The sequence below is a fragment of the Gigantopelta aegis genome, unplaced genomic scaffold, assembly GCF_016097555.1.
Source record: "Gigantopelta aegis isolate Gae_Host unplaced genomic scaffold, Gae_host_genome ctg3148_pilon_pilon, whole genome shotgun sequence".
NCBI classification, from domain to species: Eukaryota; Metazoa; Mollusca; class Gastropoda; order Neomphalida; family Peltospiridae; genus Gigantopelta; species Gigantopelta aegis.
This window is the reverse complement of record NW_024533200.1, coordinates 13,838-31,151: the sequence shown is the minus strand read 5'-3', so window position 1 is coordinate 31,151 and position 17,314 is coordinate 13,838. Positions and strand designations below refer to the sequence as shown.

At 33.9% G+C, this 17,314-nt stretch overlaps 1 protein-coding gene across 1 annotated transcript; it reads right to left on the bottom strand.

Annotated features, from left to right (window-relative positions):
• Positions 1-360: 360 nt before the first annotated feature.
• LOC121391952 (tubulin-folding cofactor B-like) lies at positions 361-3,718 on the bottom strand. The gene is made up of 6 exons (XM_041523397.1): positions 3,605-3,718; positions 3,395-3,538; positions 3,004-3,103; positions 2,596-2,766; positions 540-612; positions 361-478 (listed from the first exon to the last, which is right to left on the bottom strand). The coding sequence occupies exons 1-6, from the start codon at positions 3,716-3,718 to the stop codon at positions 361-363; spliced, it is 720 nt and encodes a 239-aa protein (XP_041379331.1).
• Between the last annotated feature and the right edge of the window lie 13,596 nt (positions 3,719-17,314).

Here is a 17,314-nt window from a genome sequence, read left to right as displayed (position 1 = left end):
TCAGTTTAGTAGTGCAACAGTTTATGATATCTAGTGAATTACCTAATGAGATATATATTAGAACTTAAACCTCACTTATTTATTGCTAGTATCAATATCATTAGAATACTCAGTTAATAGAATTTTGATTAAATAAAGAGTTTACTTACTTTAGTTGAATTAGTCAATTAAAATGCCCCCGAAACCATAAACTGTGTTTATAGTACTGCTTTATTTTCATTCAAAATTAAGATTTATTGCACACAAACAGAGTTTAGAGCATTACAACATTTGACATTGAATCATAAGTGTTTTATAAGAAATCTAACTCAACTCCAAAAGAAACAATATTGACTAAGACATTAAAGGGTTAAAATATAGTTACATCTCTTCATCATCACTAAGTGTCTCTTCAGGATAATCACCCACTTTAACTGAGTTGGGTTTTACAAATAGTCCATATTTTGGAGGGCAGTCAAAATACCTTTGTCCATCAACACTATTATGAGATAAAACAATATATTAATACTCGCAAATAATTACTATTATATATAAATAACCTGCCATCATTTTTTCCAAGTGGTTCATCGCATTTGACTCCAATCCAATATCCCTCTTTGAAATGCGTCTTTCCTTAAAAAGATATTGGGAACTTATAGGACAGTTTGTGAACAGATTTATTTTAATGTCATTAATGATATGTTCATATTATATTTGTATTATAATTAAATTGCCACACTAGAAATATAACATCAATATATAAGTAGTAATATACATTTAAATATTATATATATATATATATATATATATATATATATATATATATATATATATATATTATATATACTGAAGTATCTAAGTCTGTTGAAGAGTGCTCGATGTCGTTTAGACAGAGCGGGTTAGAACAGAATTAAAGGACAAAAGAACAGAGCTCTCGCTGTGTTGCTGTTACTCCCGAGTTTCACGCGTTATGCGATCGTCAAACAGCTGGATACTACTCTGTTTGCAGGCTGGTTATATAGCATCGAGGTGTTAACTATGTCTTATCCCTAGAGAAGTGTGCTAAATAGTACTTGTTTTCGTGTCGGCATTTTGAAACGAGTTCGGATCTTTTATTCAGGGTGGTGGTTTTGTCGGCGTTGATGATAGAGAGCTTTTCCGTTAGGCAAAGGTCGCACCGCTTTGTTGTGTTGGAGTAGGCTTGTGCCCTTCGGTTTATTGACCAGGTGATTTTGAATTCCTCGCCTTCTTTCTTCAATTGCCAAACATACTTCGATAGTTCCGTGCTATTTCCGTATTTCTCGTGCCTGATTGATTGCATGTGGTTGGAATATCTCTGCTGAAGGCGTTTTCGGTTAGGCCTATGTACACCTTTTTCTCATTTCCTCTCATGTTCTCGACTTCTGCATTGTAGATGATGTTATTGGACTGGCATTCGCCGTTTAGTGGGCATAGGTCTTTTTTTCGGCAGTTGCAGGGTTTCTGCGTGCGCGTGTTGGTGTCCTTTGAGACCTCATTATTGTGTGCCTTGATGATGTTGGCTAGGTTTGGCATGCAGCTGTAGCTGACCTTAACAGTGTTTTTTGTTGAATATTTTGTGTAGCCTTGAGTCTTCCGGGAAATGCTTGGCGATCAGCTTTAGGAATTTTTGACCTACGTTTGTTGATACGTTTTTGCTGAATGGTGGGTTGAACCATATGATGTTGCGCTGTCGGTTACGTCTGCTCTTTTTTGGTTGCTCGTCGCTGTAATGTAGATTTTCCGAGTAGCCGCAGGATTTGAGTGCGTCTGCATAGAGGGGGCAGCTTGGTTGAAGATTTCCTTGTCATGCGAGATGTCGGAGATGCGTCTGCTGATCGAATCTGGCAGGTTCTTGATGATGTTAGGTGGGTGGTTGGACTGTTTGTGTATGTAGACTGGTTTGTCGTTCGGCTTTCTATAAGGGTAGTACTTACCATTGTTCAAGTTTAGGGTGATGTCAAGGAAATTTACAACTTTCAGGTTGGCTTGGATGGTGATTCTGAGGCCAGCCTCTTTGAAGATCTTAGTTATATCCTTTTTGATTTTGTCTGCTTTACTGCCTGAGATGTTTTTGAAAGCTGCTAGCCCATCGTCTCTGTACAGGCCTATCTTGCTTTTATCGTACTTGTTTGCGAGGGTGTTGAGTACGTAGATACCAACCAGCTCACAAACTTCCGCTCCGTCGTAACTTCCCATCGTCACGTCGAACAGGCTGTTTCCCTCTCGTTTATCCATGGTTTGTCTTTGTCGAAGAGTAGGGATTTCCTAGAGTGGAAGATGATTTCGGTGTCTTGCTGTGAGATTGTGGTGTGCTGTTTTGCGAAATAGTTAACACTATAGTTAACACCTCGATGCTATATAACCAGCCTGCAAACAGAGTAGTATCCAGCTGTCTTACGATCGCATAACGCGTGAAACTCGGAGTAACAGCAACACAGCGAGAGCTCTGTTCTTTTGTCCTTTAATTCTGTTCTATATATATTATATATATGTATGTATGTATATATTAAATTTAACCCCATTCTTATTTATATAAAAAGGAGTTAAATATTAAAACATTGTATGTATAGGTATAGTTAGTTACTTGTTACATACCTACAAACATCACAACACCTCTTCTGGGTGGAGCTTTAGGAGTTGTCACTTCACAACGAGCACCTATACTGATTGCTTTAGTTGCCTCTTCCTCTTCTTTGAGCTTGCTTTCTGGGTCTCTCTCAGCAAATCGACCAAGCTTCATCTTCTCCTTGAAAGCACGTAAGGACTCTAAAGTTATTATAGACTATAGACATTTATATCATCATTGAATTGACTGTATAATAATATATTAATGAATAATAGTGACTAATCCAACTATTGCAGTTCTATTCATAAGCTTATCTCAATAAGAAATTAGTTAATTTATGCTGTAGAAATTACTATCACCATAAATAGGGATATATTAAAAAATATTTCTGAGCCTAATAAGTTGTCTAGGATGTCAATGTAAGGTTATATCAATACCTCCTCTTTTAGCATATTCCTCTTCTGGCATTTCATATTTCTCAACTTTAGATAAATCTTCAAATTCTCCCAGAGATTTTGATGGATCACTATCAATCACCTGTATGGATTATGAAATTGTGGGTGGAGTCTCATCAATTCAACCACACCCACAGTAACTAATGTTACTTCAATAACCAAGTGAAAATTCTATGGTAGAATTTAGGTTTAGGGGAAAGGATTAAGTAAAATAATCACAATGAAGTATTTCTCTACCAAGGATGCTATACAATAGTATCTATCTTTCAATAATGTATCGTTTTACTTTATACGACAGTTTTAATCTTCAATATCTCACTCTCATAGAAGGTAGTATACTAGGTAATGGAGACAAAACATAATACTTACTTACATGTATGATCATGTCATTGTGAACATGACAAGCCTCTAATGATGTTGTGTCATCATCTAATGATTGAATCAATTTTCTCTGTCTGTCAAGAAGCTGCAGCTGCATTGTACTTGAATTAGCTCCTGTAATTAGCTCCAATTTACCCTAACACATATTAGAACCATGATGATTGTAAGACGCACCCTATAAATACACTCAATCATATCTTACCTTTAACTCTGCTATAGTGGTAGAGAGAGGGAATCTCTTTTGCGAAGTAAAAGTGGAGACATTGCTGCTTAGAAATACATTCACATAACCTGATGTTTCATTTATAATAGCCATTTGATTCTTCTTTCAAAACGAGCATGCTGTCAAAGGGAAACCCGACTAATAATAATAATAATAATAACTTGGCGGGCTACTCAAATTTTATTTTAGACTTCTATAGATATAGTAGTGAATTAACTGAAAGTAGATTTTAAAGATTATTTATGATGTTGAATAATGAAGTGAAAAATGATTTAAAACAAAAAAAATATTAAACATTAAAACAAATACAAAACATCAGTTGATAAATATAACAAATACAAACTAAAGTCTTCTTAATCTCTTTTTGCTCTTCTTGCTACCAACGATAGAGTCAGAGTCAGCTGGTCTCTTAGGACTAAGTTCTCTTATACAGTTCTGTTCGTGTGATGACTTGAAACATTGACAACAGAAGTTGTAATCACAGATTTTACAATAAGCTTTATGGACATCAATCTTTCTAGCTGGAGAGCTGCACTGGGGACAATATCTCAGGCTGGTAGTGGCATTTGTAGTGATTGTATTGGGAGTGACTTTAAGAGACTCCATAGAGACAGTAGTAGTGGTAATGACATTAATAGATGTTGTTCCAAATGGTCTACGAGGTTGTGTAGAGTTTGTAGTTGAGATTTAATGTGGTGAAGATTTTCAGAATCTTTCTTGATTAGTTTTCTGTAATTTTTGATCTTTTTTACACAGCTCTTGTTCGAGATAACAGCCTGCCTCCAGCTCTTACAGACAGCAAGACAGTTAGTGAGATCAACTGGATCAAGGCTTGACAAAATCTGGTCACTGATGTGGCGGAATGAAGGGTAGAGTTTAGAGATGAAGTCCACAGCTTCTGTTGTTATAGCATCTTTAGTTGGTGTTAGAAGAGAAAAGATAGGAGGTGGCGAGAGAGGAGCCATAGTTGTTAGCTCTTGGCTGTCTTTGTCCAGAGATGAAGGAGGAGTCAAGAACACACTAGAGGTCATCTTGTTGATAGGAGTATTCATCGTTTGAGCTTGTCTTTAGTTAGTAAAGAGAGCAGAGTGTATGAAGTTCGCAACTGAAAAGCAATGAACTGGCCACACACAAAGCTAAGGTACATATACTGGTAAGGTGAGTGATAGGCTTTTGAAAGTTCCCTCCAATTTTGAAAAAAATGGCCGTTGTCATGGAAACTGAGCTAGCACGCGTTCTTCAAAGGGGGTACGGCACGAGGAAGTCGTGCGTAACAAGTGTTGTGATAAGCTATTAAGTCACGTGATATATGGGAACTACTGCAACGTTTTTACTCCCGCCAAAATACAGCGGTTGTATGAATCCGTTACGAGTCACCAAAACAATATGCCGAGATGAAGCTGGCGTGTGACTTGGAGATTGTGTACATCCTTGCCCAGACCAATGGAGGAGATGGTAGAAGCAAACGTTCCAGAGCTATACTTTCTATTGGAAGAAAGGGAGGAGAAAGTGGCTCATCAAAAAAAGGAGAGGACTTCATTTAATTGTATCAACAGTTAAGAATGTAAATGGATTAAAATATAAGGTAAATTTGTATGATTAATAATTATAGAAATACAAATATTACTGTTAATAGATGTAGAGCTAGTGTTTAGAAACTACACTATTATATTTTGTTCACTATTGTCTTGGGGTGTGGCTAAGAAATTATATACTTTTTTAATATAGGTCAAAGAAATATTACTAATATTTTTGGAAAGTTTTTAAAAGATGGTAAAGCAACAATTCGGTTCAAAGAACCAGCTCATGACCTCTCAATCAGCAAAGTAAGCAAGATCATTGATTATCAATAATAATATTTAAATGGCTGTTTGGTGCTTACTTATTAGAAAATTTATAACATCATATTATATTTGTTGTCTTAATTGATTTTTTTTTCAGGCTGATCCTACTAAACTCAAAGAGTTTCTCACTTTACTGAAGTTATCTCCTAAAGATCAACAAACTGTTTCAATAGCACCTCTTCTACCTCCAAAAATGAAAGACTTAGACAAACCTCCTACAAAACTGGTCATAAAATCTCGTGGTGATTACCCCATTCAAGGATTCCCCTCAACTCTCGAGACCATACACGCTAACGAGATAGGTCTACACAGAATAGACAGACGTATGCTGGAACTAATTAATTTACGTTGTTTAGATTTGAGTGGTAATGATATCAAGACTCTTCCAGAACAAATGAAAGTCCTTGCTTTAGCTGAACTTAAAATAGCTGGTAATAGCCTAAATGAACTCCCTGTTGGATTGTGTTATGGAAATTTAGCAGAGAATTTAAAAACCTTAGATGTATCTAGAAACAAACTTGACTTTCTTCCTCATACATTTTCACAATTCAAATCACTTATTCAATTAAAAAATAGACTGTAATAAGTTACAACTTCTCCCTCGGACATTTGGCAAGTTATCATCTCTTCGTTATCTGTCTGCATCATCAAATCAACTTGCTGTTTTGCCCCATTCTTTTTCTAAACTTCGACTCGAGTCTTTAGATTTATTTGGTATCCTTTCAAGCCAGTGGACTAGTGAGGCGCTGTAAAAACCTTAGTCATCCAGGATTAATGGAGTTAGCTGCTCGAGCTGTCAAACAATACAGGTACACAAATAATGCTAAAACAGCAAGAATTAGAGATTCAAAATCTGATATCCTTATACAACAAGTCTGTTATAGATAAATTAATCTAATTACCCAAAACTGGCAGGGGTTTGGACCACAATGTCAGCACCCAATATATTTATAATAATTTTTATTCTAGGTTGTTATGATCCACAAACAGTTCCTGTGATGCTTTGTCATTATTTGGATTCGGCCAAAAAGTGTTTGTGTAATAAAGCATGCTTTGAAGTTTATCTTCATTATATTGCTGGATTGGATCTACACAAAGTGTCAACTACTGTTACTGCTGTTGATCAGATGGTTTCAACTCGTGTTCCCATTGAATTATTTCTTTGCTCTGCAAAATGTTTAAAACTCTGGAAATAGTATATTCAGTTGTAAATAGGTGTAATTATTGGTATTTGTTATTCTTGTATTATATGTCTATATATTGGAATAACTTTATATTTATAACCAAATAAGTCTTCTAAGAGCTGATAATGTGGTAAATGAAAGAGCATAATTGCATTTACAGGCAGGATGTGGGGATTGTTTGATGCTCATTTGTAGGTCTTCATTAATCATGTGGATTTCTTTATACTAGAAGTGTACAGATGATTTTACCATAAAGGGATGTGATCCATTTAGTAGAAGTCACAAACACAAACCATATGTGACCTGATTTGCAAAAAGGGACCACTTCTGTCACAACATTTGTGACCTGATTTTGTGAAAAAAAACACTGTTAAAACATAACAATAAACAGTTTTACATACATGTAGAATAGTTATGCATATGTATCAACTTATGTATACAAAACTGAGATGTTTGAGATGTTTTAACAGTAGTTTGTTCAAAAGTCAGGTCACAAATGTTTTGACAGAAGTGGTCCCTTTTTGCAAATTAGGTCACATATATTATCAAATTTTAAAGCTGTGTCTGTCAGGTACTGGACACTGTGAACTGCACATTCAAATAATAGCTATATCTACAGTTCATGAAATGATCACTGTTTAATGTTTTAGAAAGAAATCTTTTCTTTTAAAGTTAGCTATGTTAATGTAATGTAACAATAACATTTATTTAATCCTGTTTGGTAAGAACTGCAGTGCACTTACAAAAATCTTTTTTGTTAGCTACAATTAAATACATTTAAAGTAACAATAACATTTATTTAATCCTGTTTTGGCATTGAACTGCAGCATATAATGCCACTTATAGTGTTATGATCAGAACAATAAACATTAGTTGATGGTTGTATACAGTGGAGTAACTGAGTCTGAGATACTGTTCCATCACATCTCACTGATTGTGGTAATATAACAGGGATTATATCCATTGACAGATGTAGTGCCATTGCATCTATTGTAAAAGAAAATAATATTAAATGTACTGTCCCTTTTATACCTTGTGATGAATAGCCTAATTGCTGGCAGACTAGTTTGGCTTCGTACTTAGTCCAGAAGTTAACAGTATCACATATGACAACCCATTCATTGTCAACACAAAAACTGGACAATCCCTTTTGTCTCTTCACTTGTATTGTATGTTTCAATTGGTTCACCATTACTAGTTAATAATCTAATAGCTCCCTCGTTGCATACTTGACATATGACGCCAGCTGTTTCATGGATTCCACAAATGCGTTCTCCAATAATTCGATAAGAACAGTTTAAGATGCTAAGACTATTTAAATTACAGTCTATGTTATCAAAGAAGATAGGAAGAAGGGCTCCACTGAAGATGTAACCATTAACAGCAGTGGCATCTGAAAATGGGAGAGTATTTTTACAAAGTGATTACATTGGTGTACTAACTTTCTGCTGGAAAGCCTAGTTGTTTGCATACAACTGAAGCATCCACATTGTCCCAGCTATTATTGCATATACCAGCCCATATATGTTAAACACATAGCTCAACTCGACCTTCTTTTATACCACTCATCTCACATCACCAGTATTACATATATCATGTTTAAATGAGGCTATAGGAATGATAATGTGTGGGACATCTTCAAAAAAATGGCCACTTACTTTGACAGACAACTCCTGCAACTTCACCAGTACTGCATTTAATATCAAGTGGTCCATTATCACCACTATCACCACTACCACTGCCACTACCACTACCAGATGATGGACTAATGTCTTCATTATCTGAATGATGTCCATTTTGTCCAATTAACAATTCCATAGTACGAGACACCCAATGTATTGTTCATTTTGGCTTGTTGAACAAATTGGATACTATCATCACTGCAAGCAGTAGGTCTAGCTATAAAGACACAATATTATGCATCTATTATGATATTACTAACCTGTTACTGCTAGATTCATTGTAGTTAGTATCACTAAATAAACTATCAGTCTTGACATTTACTTTGTAGCTGCTCGTTAAATTAAAAACTAAAGCTCTTAATTTTAAAATACCCTCTCACGTAATGTTATATAATTATAGTTAATAATAATTATAGTTCAAATTTTTAGATACAGGAAGTGGTTTCAAGTGCAGTCAATTTGTCTCCATAAACTTACCCTAAGGTATGAAATTAAGACAAGGACTATTATATATCTTCATGAATAAATAATATTAATGTTAAAACTAATGATAAAGTAGTCCCAGAAAATGATTAATCGTTTTTCTATTTAATAATTCATTGTTAAAGTCAAATTGATTCATATACAATTCTTACAAATAGTCTCATTCCCAGACTACACATGCAGCATAAAGTACTTTCATTCCCAGACTACTACTATACATGACACATTAGCAAGGTCTAGTCTCACTCCCAGATATCCACGTTTTAGGTGTCTGGGAATGAGACTAAACAAGATGAGTAACAAAAAAATGTTTTTCAAAGAATTGACCAACATTGAATTACAATAGCTTATAAATCTTTGATAATGGTGTAATCTTGTTATAAGTGATTCACTATATATGTATATTATTATAAATGAATTAATCCATAGTAAAAATCCTGAGCTAATGTCACTTGTCAGCCAATTCATTCCATCCAATAATCTTTCACCAGTTACTGCACTACAGGCTTGTATCTGCCAATGATGTGTCTTAATATTGTCTAGTTCCAAAGCCTAGAAAAAGAACAGAGAAAACAAACTTATTGGTTACAGAATGCACAGTAGCCAAGTAAGTGTGTTTACTGTAAGATGCTTAGTAAAGGACATGCACTTAAAAACTTCTCATTAGTAAATTGCTATAAACAATGTTATGGTTCCTGCTTTTACAGATTATATCATGTGCAGTTTACTATATTGGTTTACTAACTTGTCTTATTTCCTCTGCAGACAATGCTCCAGGTAAATCTTGTTGTTAGCAAAAAATCAATAATGTAGCACCAGCTAACCTCTACAATAAAAAAAAAGAAAGTTCTTAATTAATAGTATTTAGTTCTATTCTTACTTCTTCCTTTAAGAGGCCGTGTAACTCTGCCTTACAATCTTCTAATCTCCGATGATCAGCACTATCAACTACCCATAGGACACCGTCAGTACATTCGAAATAGTTCCTCCATATGACCTTAATGATTTCTGACCTCCACGTCCCAAATTTTAACTTAAATCTAAAGAAATACAAAATATGGCTAGAAAATAGTAAATATACCTAAGAATTATTAATACCAGAATGCTATATTGGTCCTAACTAATCTGTGTGACCACTGTTATGTTAGAGGGTATACTAATTGCATTGTATCTATTATTAACCCTTTATGTTTTTTTTTTTTTTTTTTTTTTGACAGTTTTGATATGAAGCCAAAGGTAGGAGATATTGTTGTTATTTTATCTTTCTCCGATGAATTTCTTCAGAATTGTTGTCTTTCAGCATTGTCCAGACCTCTTAATAAGTAGAATATAAAGAGAATTTACGTCAAAATATGTCACTTACAGCATCAAAATTCTACCATCTTTTTCTCTTCTGCTCATTTTCTTCAAGATAGACAGCAAACCCATGATAAAAAATTTAACCTTTCTATCGATGCTACCACGCCCATTACAGTTATGCTGGGGTGTGGCTGACCAAAAAGTCCATAAGCCGACATGGCAAGAGCACCAGATTCAGTAGACGAGATAGAATAGGACCGGTGCTGTCTTTTCACAAGTCGGCAGTAAATATAGTAGAGGGTAGCTTTCACATAGTAGATGCAGAGAAGTCACCAGCTGGATATACTGTATATAAAGTCCAGTTCAAGGTCAGTTTAAGACGAGTTAACGTTTGTCTGATCATGTGATCATTATGTGAATTGATATATTGTCAATGTGTTGTTAGGTAATAACAGAGACCTCTCAAAGGCCAACCTGTTATTGAGGAAGTAAGTTGTATATTTTAAAAAGTACTAGATTACATCCCGTCTTCAATGAGACTAATATTATATACTAGATAGACTCTACTGTTTGTGATGATTGATATTATATTATGGTGTATTTTTCTTCTTGTTTGAATTCTGTCTTCTTATCTGTTAGTGTGAGATTTGTAAGAGATTCTCAGATTGTCAACAGCTAGCAAAACAATTAGAACAAATTGACATTGGCTCTTCTCCACAGAGGAATCTACCAACAATTAGTTAAAGCAAATTACTTCGGTATGATTCAATTCATTGCCTCATCTGTCTGTCTGTCTGTCTGTATCTATTATTTGTCTGGTGACTCTGAGTCTGTTCTTTCTTTCCTAGATCGATTCAAAGAGTCAGTCATAGAGGAGAGGCGCTTATCTGCAGAATCGTTACTGTATCTGCTAGTAAACAGATCCACATATCTACATCAGTACCATTCTTTAACTTTCTAAGGTAGAATTATTTTTTGTTGATAAGAAACTATCATTCATTATTATGAAACATAGAACACTAAACAATATTCTTTATAGCAACAAACTGTCTTTATATGTCAAAGTTTAGTCCAATAGAGAATTTGTATTGAACTTACCATGCACAGAATACTACCTTATATGGTATAAATGCATGCACAGCTAAGGTGTATTACATATTGTAGACCATCCAGGATGACCTTGTATGTGTTATGTTTACACTATTATTGAGGTATCTGTTTGGCATGTGACACTTGATTCTCTCTTTAGGGAGCAGCTGTTGTCCGTATACTTCCTGTAGCAATTCCACAACCCCACCCCCTCTCATTCCACAACCCCACCCCTCATCAGTAACTGAAGGAACTGATGATTTGAGAATGAGTCAAATACACATGAAAATGAAGATGTGAAGAAAACAGATTTAGGGGATGTTGCTATGCCAACCACTGGAGGCCTACAACGACCTAATTCAGTGATGATATCACGTGGGGTCTGGAACACAACTTAAAGTTAAGAGAGACTGGAGAGGACACAACTCTATATGAAGGAGATGCAGAAGAAGAAGCTAGAAGAAGAGCCAGTGTACAGAACTATCACTGTCACATGAAGTCAATGAACCAGTCAGAGTAGAAGATTTACCATTACCTTCTACTCCAACACGAACAGAGAAATCTCTGTCACAGGCTGAGGTAAGTAAGTCACTATGTGTCATTATGTATAAGTAATATCACTGTAATCTATATGTGCAATGACATGTGTTTAAATACAAGTTTTATTTCTAGGTATCACTGTTTATGGTCAAACAAGAATTATAAGTTTCATTTTAAAGTTTTAATGCTAGTAACCCTACTCTTAGAACACTCTAAGTGCGACCAGACTGGTGGTCACAAGCTCTGGCACTAAGTGGAGGTACAATGACTGATGATTTTGATAGCTTAATTGAAGGCTTAGATCCATCTACTACTAATCAAAGGGCAAACCTCTAAAGTGAGTTTTTTTTCTTTTCGTCATTGTGATGTTGTAATATGAGTAGTATTTGTATGTATATATAATAGTAATATAAATAGTATTGTATGTATATATAATATAATATGAGTAGTATTGTATGTATAATATAATAATAGTAATTAAATATAGTATTGTATGTATATATAATAGTAAATGAGTTAGTATGTATATATCTAATAGTAATATGTGTAGTATTGATATGTATAATAGTAATATGAGTAGTATTGTATGTATATATAATAGTAATATGAGTAGTCTTGTATGTATATAATAGTAATATGAGTAGTAGTTATGTATGGTATATATAATAGTAGATAGGTTTGGGTATTCTATGTGTAATATAATATTAGTATAATATGAGTAGTATTGTATGTATATAGAGAATATGTGTTAGTATTGTATGTATATAAAGTAATATGAGTAGTATTGTATGTATATAATAGTAATATGAGTAGTATTGTATGTATATAATAGTATATGAGTAGTATTGTATGTATATAATAGTAATATGTGTAGTATGTGTATGTATATAATAGTAATATGTTTGTATTGTATGTATAATAATAGTAATATGAGTAGTATTGTATGTATATAATAGTAATAATGAGTAGTATTGTATGTATATATAGTAGAATATAAATAGTATTGTATGTTATATAATAGTAATATGAGTAGTATTGTATGTATATAATAGTAATATGAGGTAGTTAGTAGATTGTTGTATGTATAATAGTAATATAAATAGTTCTTGTATGTATTATAGTAGTAATATGAATAGTATTGTATGTATATAATAATAAATGTTCTGTAGATAAGGAAATTTTTTGATTAGTTGGTATTTCTGATGTTCATTATATTCATAATCCTTCAAAACCACAAATATTAACATAGACCACACCATATGTGCAGTAATAATGTGTATAGAGAAATATCAGTATAATATATAAGGATAGAATGTTATACTACAATCTAATATGGATTACTATTACATGTTAATAATATTATTAACAACAGCTATAATTATAGGATAACAAATTTACTATTTTACAACCTATTTAAAAGAAATAACTAAATTTTTAATTTACTAGACTCATTTACAACTGCTGTTGAAAAGATGGACATGAGGGAAAGAGAAGTCGTTCTTTAAGTCCCCAAAAGAGTGAGAAGATAAAAGAGGAGAGACGCAGCAGTCCCATCTATACCTCCCAACAATGGTACCTATATTGTACAAGCTGGCAAACTCATCACTCAAGGGCTTGGAGTATGAGAAAAACTGGTCAAATTGAAGAGGCCTTTGATTTGTTTAAAGCTGGTGTGGATGTACTGCTTAATGAGTTCAAAGTAAGTGAGAGAGAGGAAGTTTTGATTTGATTTCTCTTTCTGTAGCTGATAATAGCACGTCAAGACGAGATGCTGTGCGTATAAAGACTGCTGAATACTTACAATATGCTGAAATATTGCAAGGAAAACTGATGAAAAAGAACAGAAATTACAAGTAATAAACTAACTTGTATAACCTATTGAGTTGAACTTTTAAACTTTAACGCATGATATCCCAAGCTTGAATGATTGTTTATCATACATTTCTGTGTAGTTGGCTAATGCTCAATCAACTGGCAGTGCTAAACCTCACTTGTTACACGATTTTCAAATCATTGATATTCTAACTAACAAGGTAACCAAGGTTACATTATAACTATTAATAAAATAGTACTATTAGGTAAACTAGTACAGAGCAAACATACAAACCAGAAGTTTGTCTTTAAGGTTAGTGGATCTCTAAATATTTCAGCTGAAGTTAATTTCTTGTATTTCCATCAGGTCTTACATAAACATTTAACACAACAAGAAAAAACTCAACTTCAAGGAAAAGCTTCTCGGAGTAAAATAGAACACCAGTATGCTATTTATAAATAGTTATAAATGTCTGACTCTCTTGTTCTGTAGTCACAATGTCCTTAATGGTTAAGTTATTGCACCACTATGAGACCCAGTCAAACCGGATTTTCTTGTTATTAGAACATGTGTTCAAGGTGGTAGGTTAGTGGATCATGTCCAGTCTATACGAGACCACAAATTAAACAAGAAAAAGAGAAAAGAAAAGAGAAAGAAATCCAAGAAAGAGACATCTAAGAAACAAAACAAAAATACAACAACTGTAGTTCAGAAATGACGAGGGTGGTGATTTGTGGAGAAAGTGAAGGAGAGGAAGAACAAAGGCTGGAAGGAGATGGGAGAGGGAGAGACAGAAGATGCTACGTTAGTGGATGACACAAATCAGACTACATCTACTGGAAATGAAGATGATGACAAATATATGGAAAATTTACTGGAAGAACTAACCAATTAGCTCCTCCCAATTCATTACTGTTACAATAGTCTGGGTGGTGTAAGTACTGATAGCCAAACAGACAGTCATTTGGAGAAGATGAGTAGATGAGTTACGAAAACAATTAGAAGACCAAGAGATCAAAGAAGAAGAAGAAGAAGAAGAAGAAGAAGAAAGAGATATTTTGAGTGAACTTCGTAAACAATTAATGGAGCTGACGTCAGACCCTGCAAACCAAGGGAGACCAAGCTAATCTTGAGAAACAATTGGAGGAAGAATTATCAAAGGAAAAAGACTGTATTAGAACTCAAGGAAGAGTTAGAAGATGAATTAGAAGAGGCAATTGAGGAGACAGTTGAGAGAACTTCAAGATGATACTAACCTGATGGAGTTAGAAAGACAATTAATGGCTTTTACGACAATGATCCCAGTGGAAGAAGTCAAGACTGAATTTGCATGAAGAACCCATTTCAACAAACTAAAGGTACTACTGATGCTTTAGATGAAGAGAACCCAGTTTAATTCTGTAAATGTTCCTGATGATACTATGGAAAATACAATTGTTACTGAAGATAAATCAAACCTCCTGGATGAAATAGAAAGTCATTCTGATGTGTCACACCCATTTAATGAAGTGAAAATGAACCAAATAAACCACACCCCTTAACTGAAGTAGAAAACCAATTTGACAAATTACACCCATTGAGTGAACTAGAAGACCAACCCACTTCTAGTGAGCATACTGTAATTAGTGTTGTCCCGCCCACTCCTACCACACCCTCATCTGAAACATCTACCTATCTCAGTTCATTCTGCTCCGTCTTCCTCTTTATCTAAAAACATGAATTCACCCAAAATTCTGGATCACCAAACCAGTAGATGAAATAAAAAAGTAAGTCATATTTGCCATTCATTCATTCATTTTGTTAACACCATTCAACAAATATGTACATTTTGCACATACTCCATATATTGTGTACATTATATTCTACATATTCCATATATTGTACACATGTCCCATATGTTGTTGTACACATGTCCCATATATTGTACATATTCCATATATTATACGTATGTCCCATATATTGTACACATATCCCATATATTGTACACATGTCCCATATATTGTACATATTCCATATATTGTACAATATGTCCCATATATGGTACATATTCCATATATTGTACATATGTCCCATATATTGTACACATGTCCCATATATTGTACATATGTCCCATATATTGTACATATGTCCCATATATTGTACATATGTCCCATATATTGTACATATGTCCCATATATTGTACATATGTCCCATATATTGTATATTTCCATATATTATTTATTTGATAGGTCTTCTGGTCAAAAACTCCTCATTTTTCTCCTGTCATGTCTCTAAGTAACTCTCCTGATCTCACTGCTTTAAACATCACTGAGGAATGGAAACTCCAATTGGAATATGACATCAAAAAGTGGATAGCACAGATTGTATTGGCTTTAGAACATTTACATATAAATGGCATCATTGCAAGTATGATTTTGTTCGTTAGAATTCTTGTTTTTACATCTTTGTTTTGTTGTTTTATTATTAGAGACCTTCATCCAAATAATATTTTATTGGATGAAACAGGTTTGTATAAGATTATGTTGGAAAATGGTTTTATCCGTCTATGTCTCTCTCCTCATTAGGTGATGTTAAGTTGACTTACTTTGGTAAATGGGACTATGTCCCTTATTCAATTAAAATTGAAGCAGTTCAAATGATGTATGTAGCACCAGGTGAACTATACTAGTACTATCAATAAATATATATCATTCTGTCGTCATATTTTCAGAACTTCAGGGATTGGAAGAAGCAACGATAGTGCAGATTGGTGGAGTTTAGGAGCCATTTTATTTGAATTACTTACCAGGAAAGGTCAGTAGCAATAGCCAACAACATTGTATGCATACGTTGACTTTTCTTTCCTTCAATTTTAGCTGTTAACTGACTGTCATCCTGGAGGTGTTCATTCTCATATTCCTCTTACTATTCCAACTACTGTATCTCCTGAAGCAAAATCATTTCTACAACAAGTGTGTGATACATATTGATCTGTTCATTAACACTGTTATAATCAAATCATCAATTAATCTATCTGTTGATACATTTATTCATAAACTCATTCATCGATCATTATTTTATCCATTATATTTTTGTTCCAGCTGTTACAAGTCAATCCTGCAGAAAGAATTGGTAAGTACTGATGTATATGTTGTGTGTATATCTTCCTGCACGACTAGGTTCAGGATTAAACGGCATTGCAGACATAAAATCACATCCTTTCTTTAATTCAATTAATTGGAGAAAAACTATTATCAACAACAACAATGCTAATTCTCATTATTTCTATATTGTTTATATTAATTCCTTTGATTTCAAATCAATATGGTTCAGCCTGTGATATAGCTTTATCAACAGCTAGTGTGTAGTATTACTGTATGTGGTACTATCAAATGACCAAGTGCGTAGTAGTGATGACGAAGTGTGTAGTACTAACTGTATATATATCTATCTACATGTTGACCTAATAGAAATGGTATGTTCACATGACTAGTGTAGTTTATTAGTGTGTGAAGTAGATGAAGTAATGGAGTATAGGAGATTAAACCACGTCCAATCTTAACTGTGTAATAATGGACTAAAAGGCATTTAATAGAACATTGTTGAAACATTATCATTATATACATAATGTGCCCTTGTGTTAGCAAATAACTATTACAAAAAAGAGCTGTAAATGACACACAACACACACACACACATTATATGAACGTCTGTGTTGAGAGAAAGGACAACAGCAAAAGGAGCAAGAAGATATTTGTGATGTGAAGTAGAAGATA

What these genes read in the sequence shown, in the direction of transcription:
- LOC121391952 (XM_041523397.1), bottom strand. Translation starts at nt 3,718, where the DNA reads ATGGCTATTATAAATGAAACATCAGGTTATGTGAATGTATTTCTAAGC. An exon ending in CCACTATAGCAGAGTTAAAG is followed by an intron (nt 3,539 to 3,604) that starts GTAAGATATGAT and finishes AATATGTGTTAG; the next exon opens with GGTAAATTGGAGCTAATTAC. An exon ending in AGGTGTTGTGATGTTTGTAG is followed by an intron (nt 613 to 2,595) that starts GTATGTAACAAG and finishes TATCTTTTTAAG; the next exon opens with GAAAGACGCATTTCAAAGAG.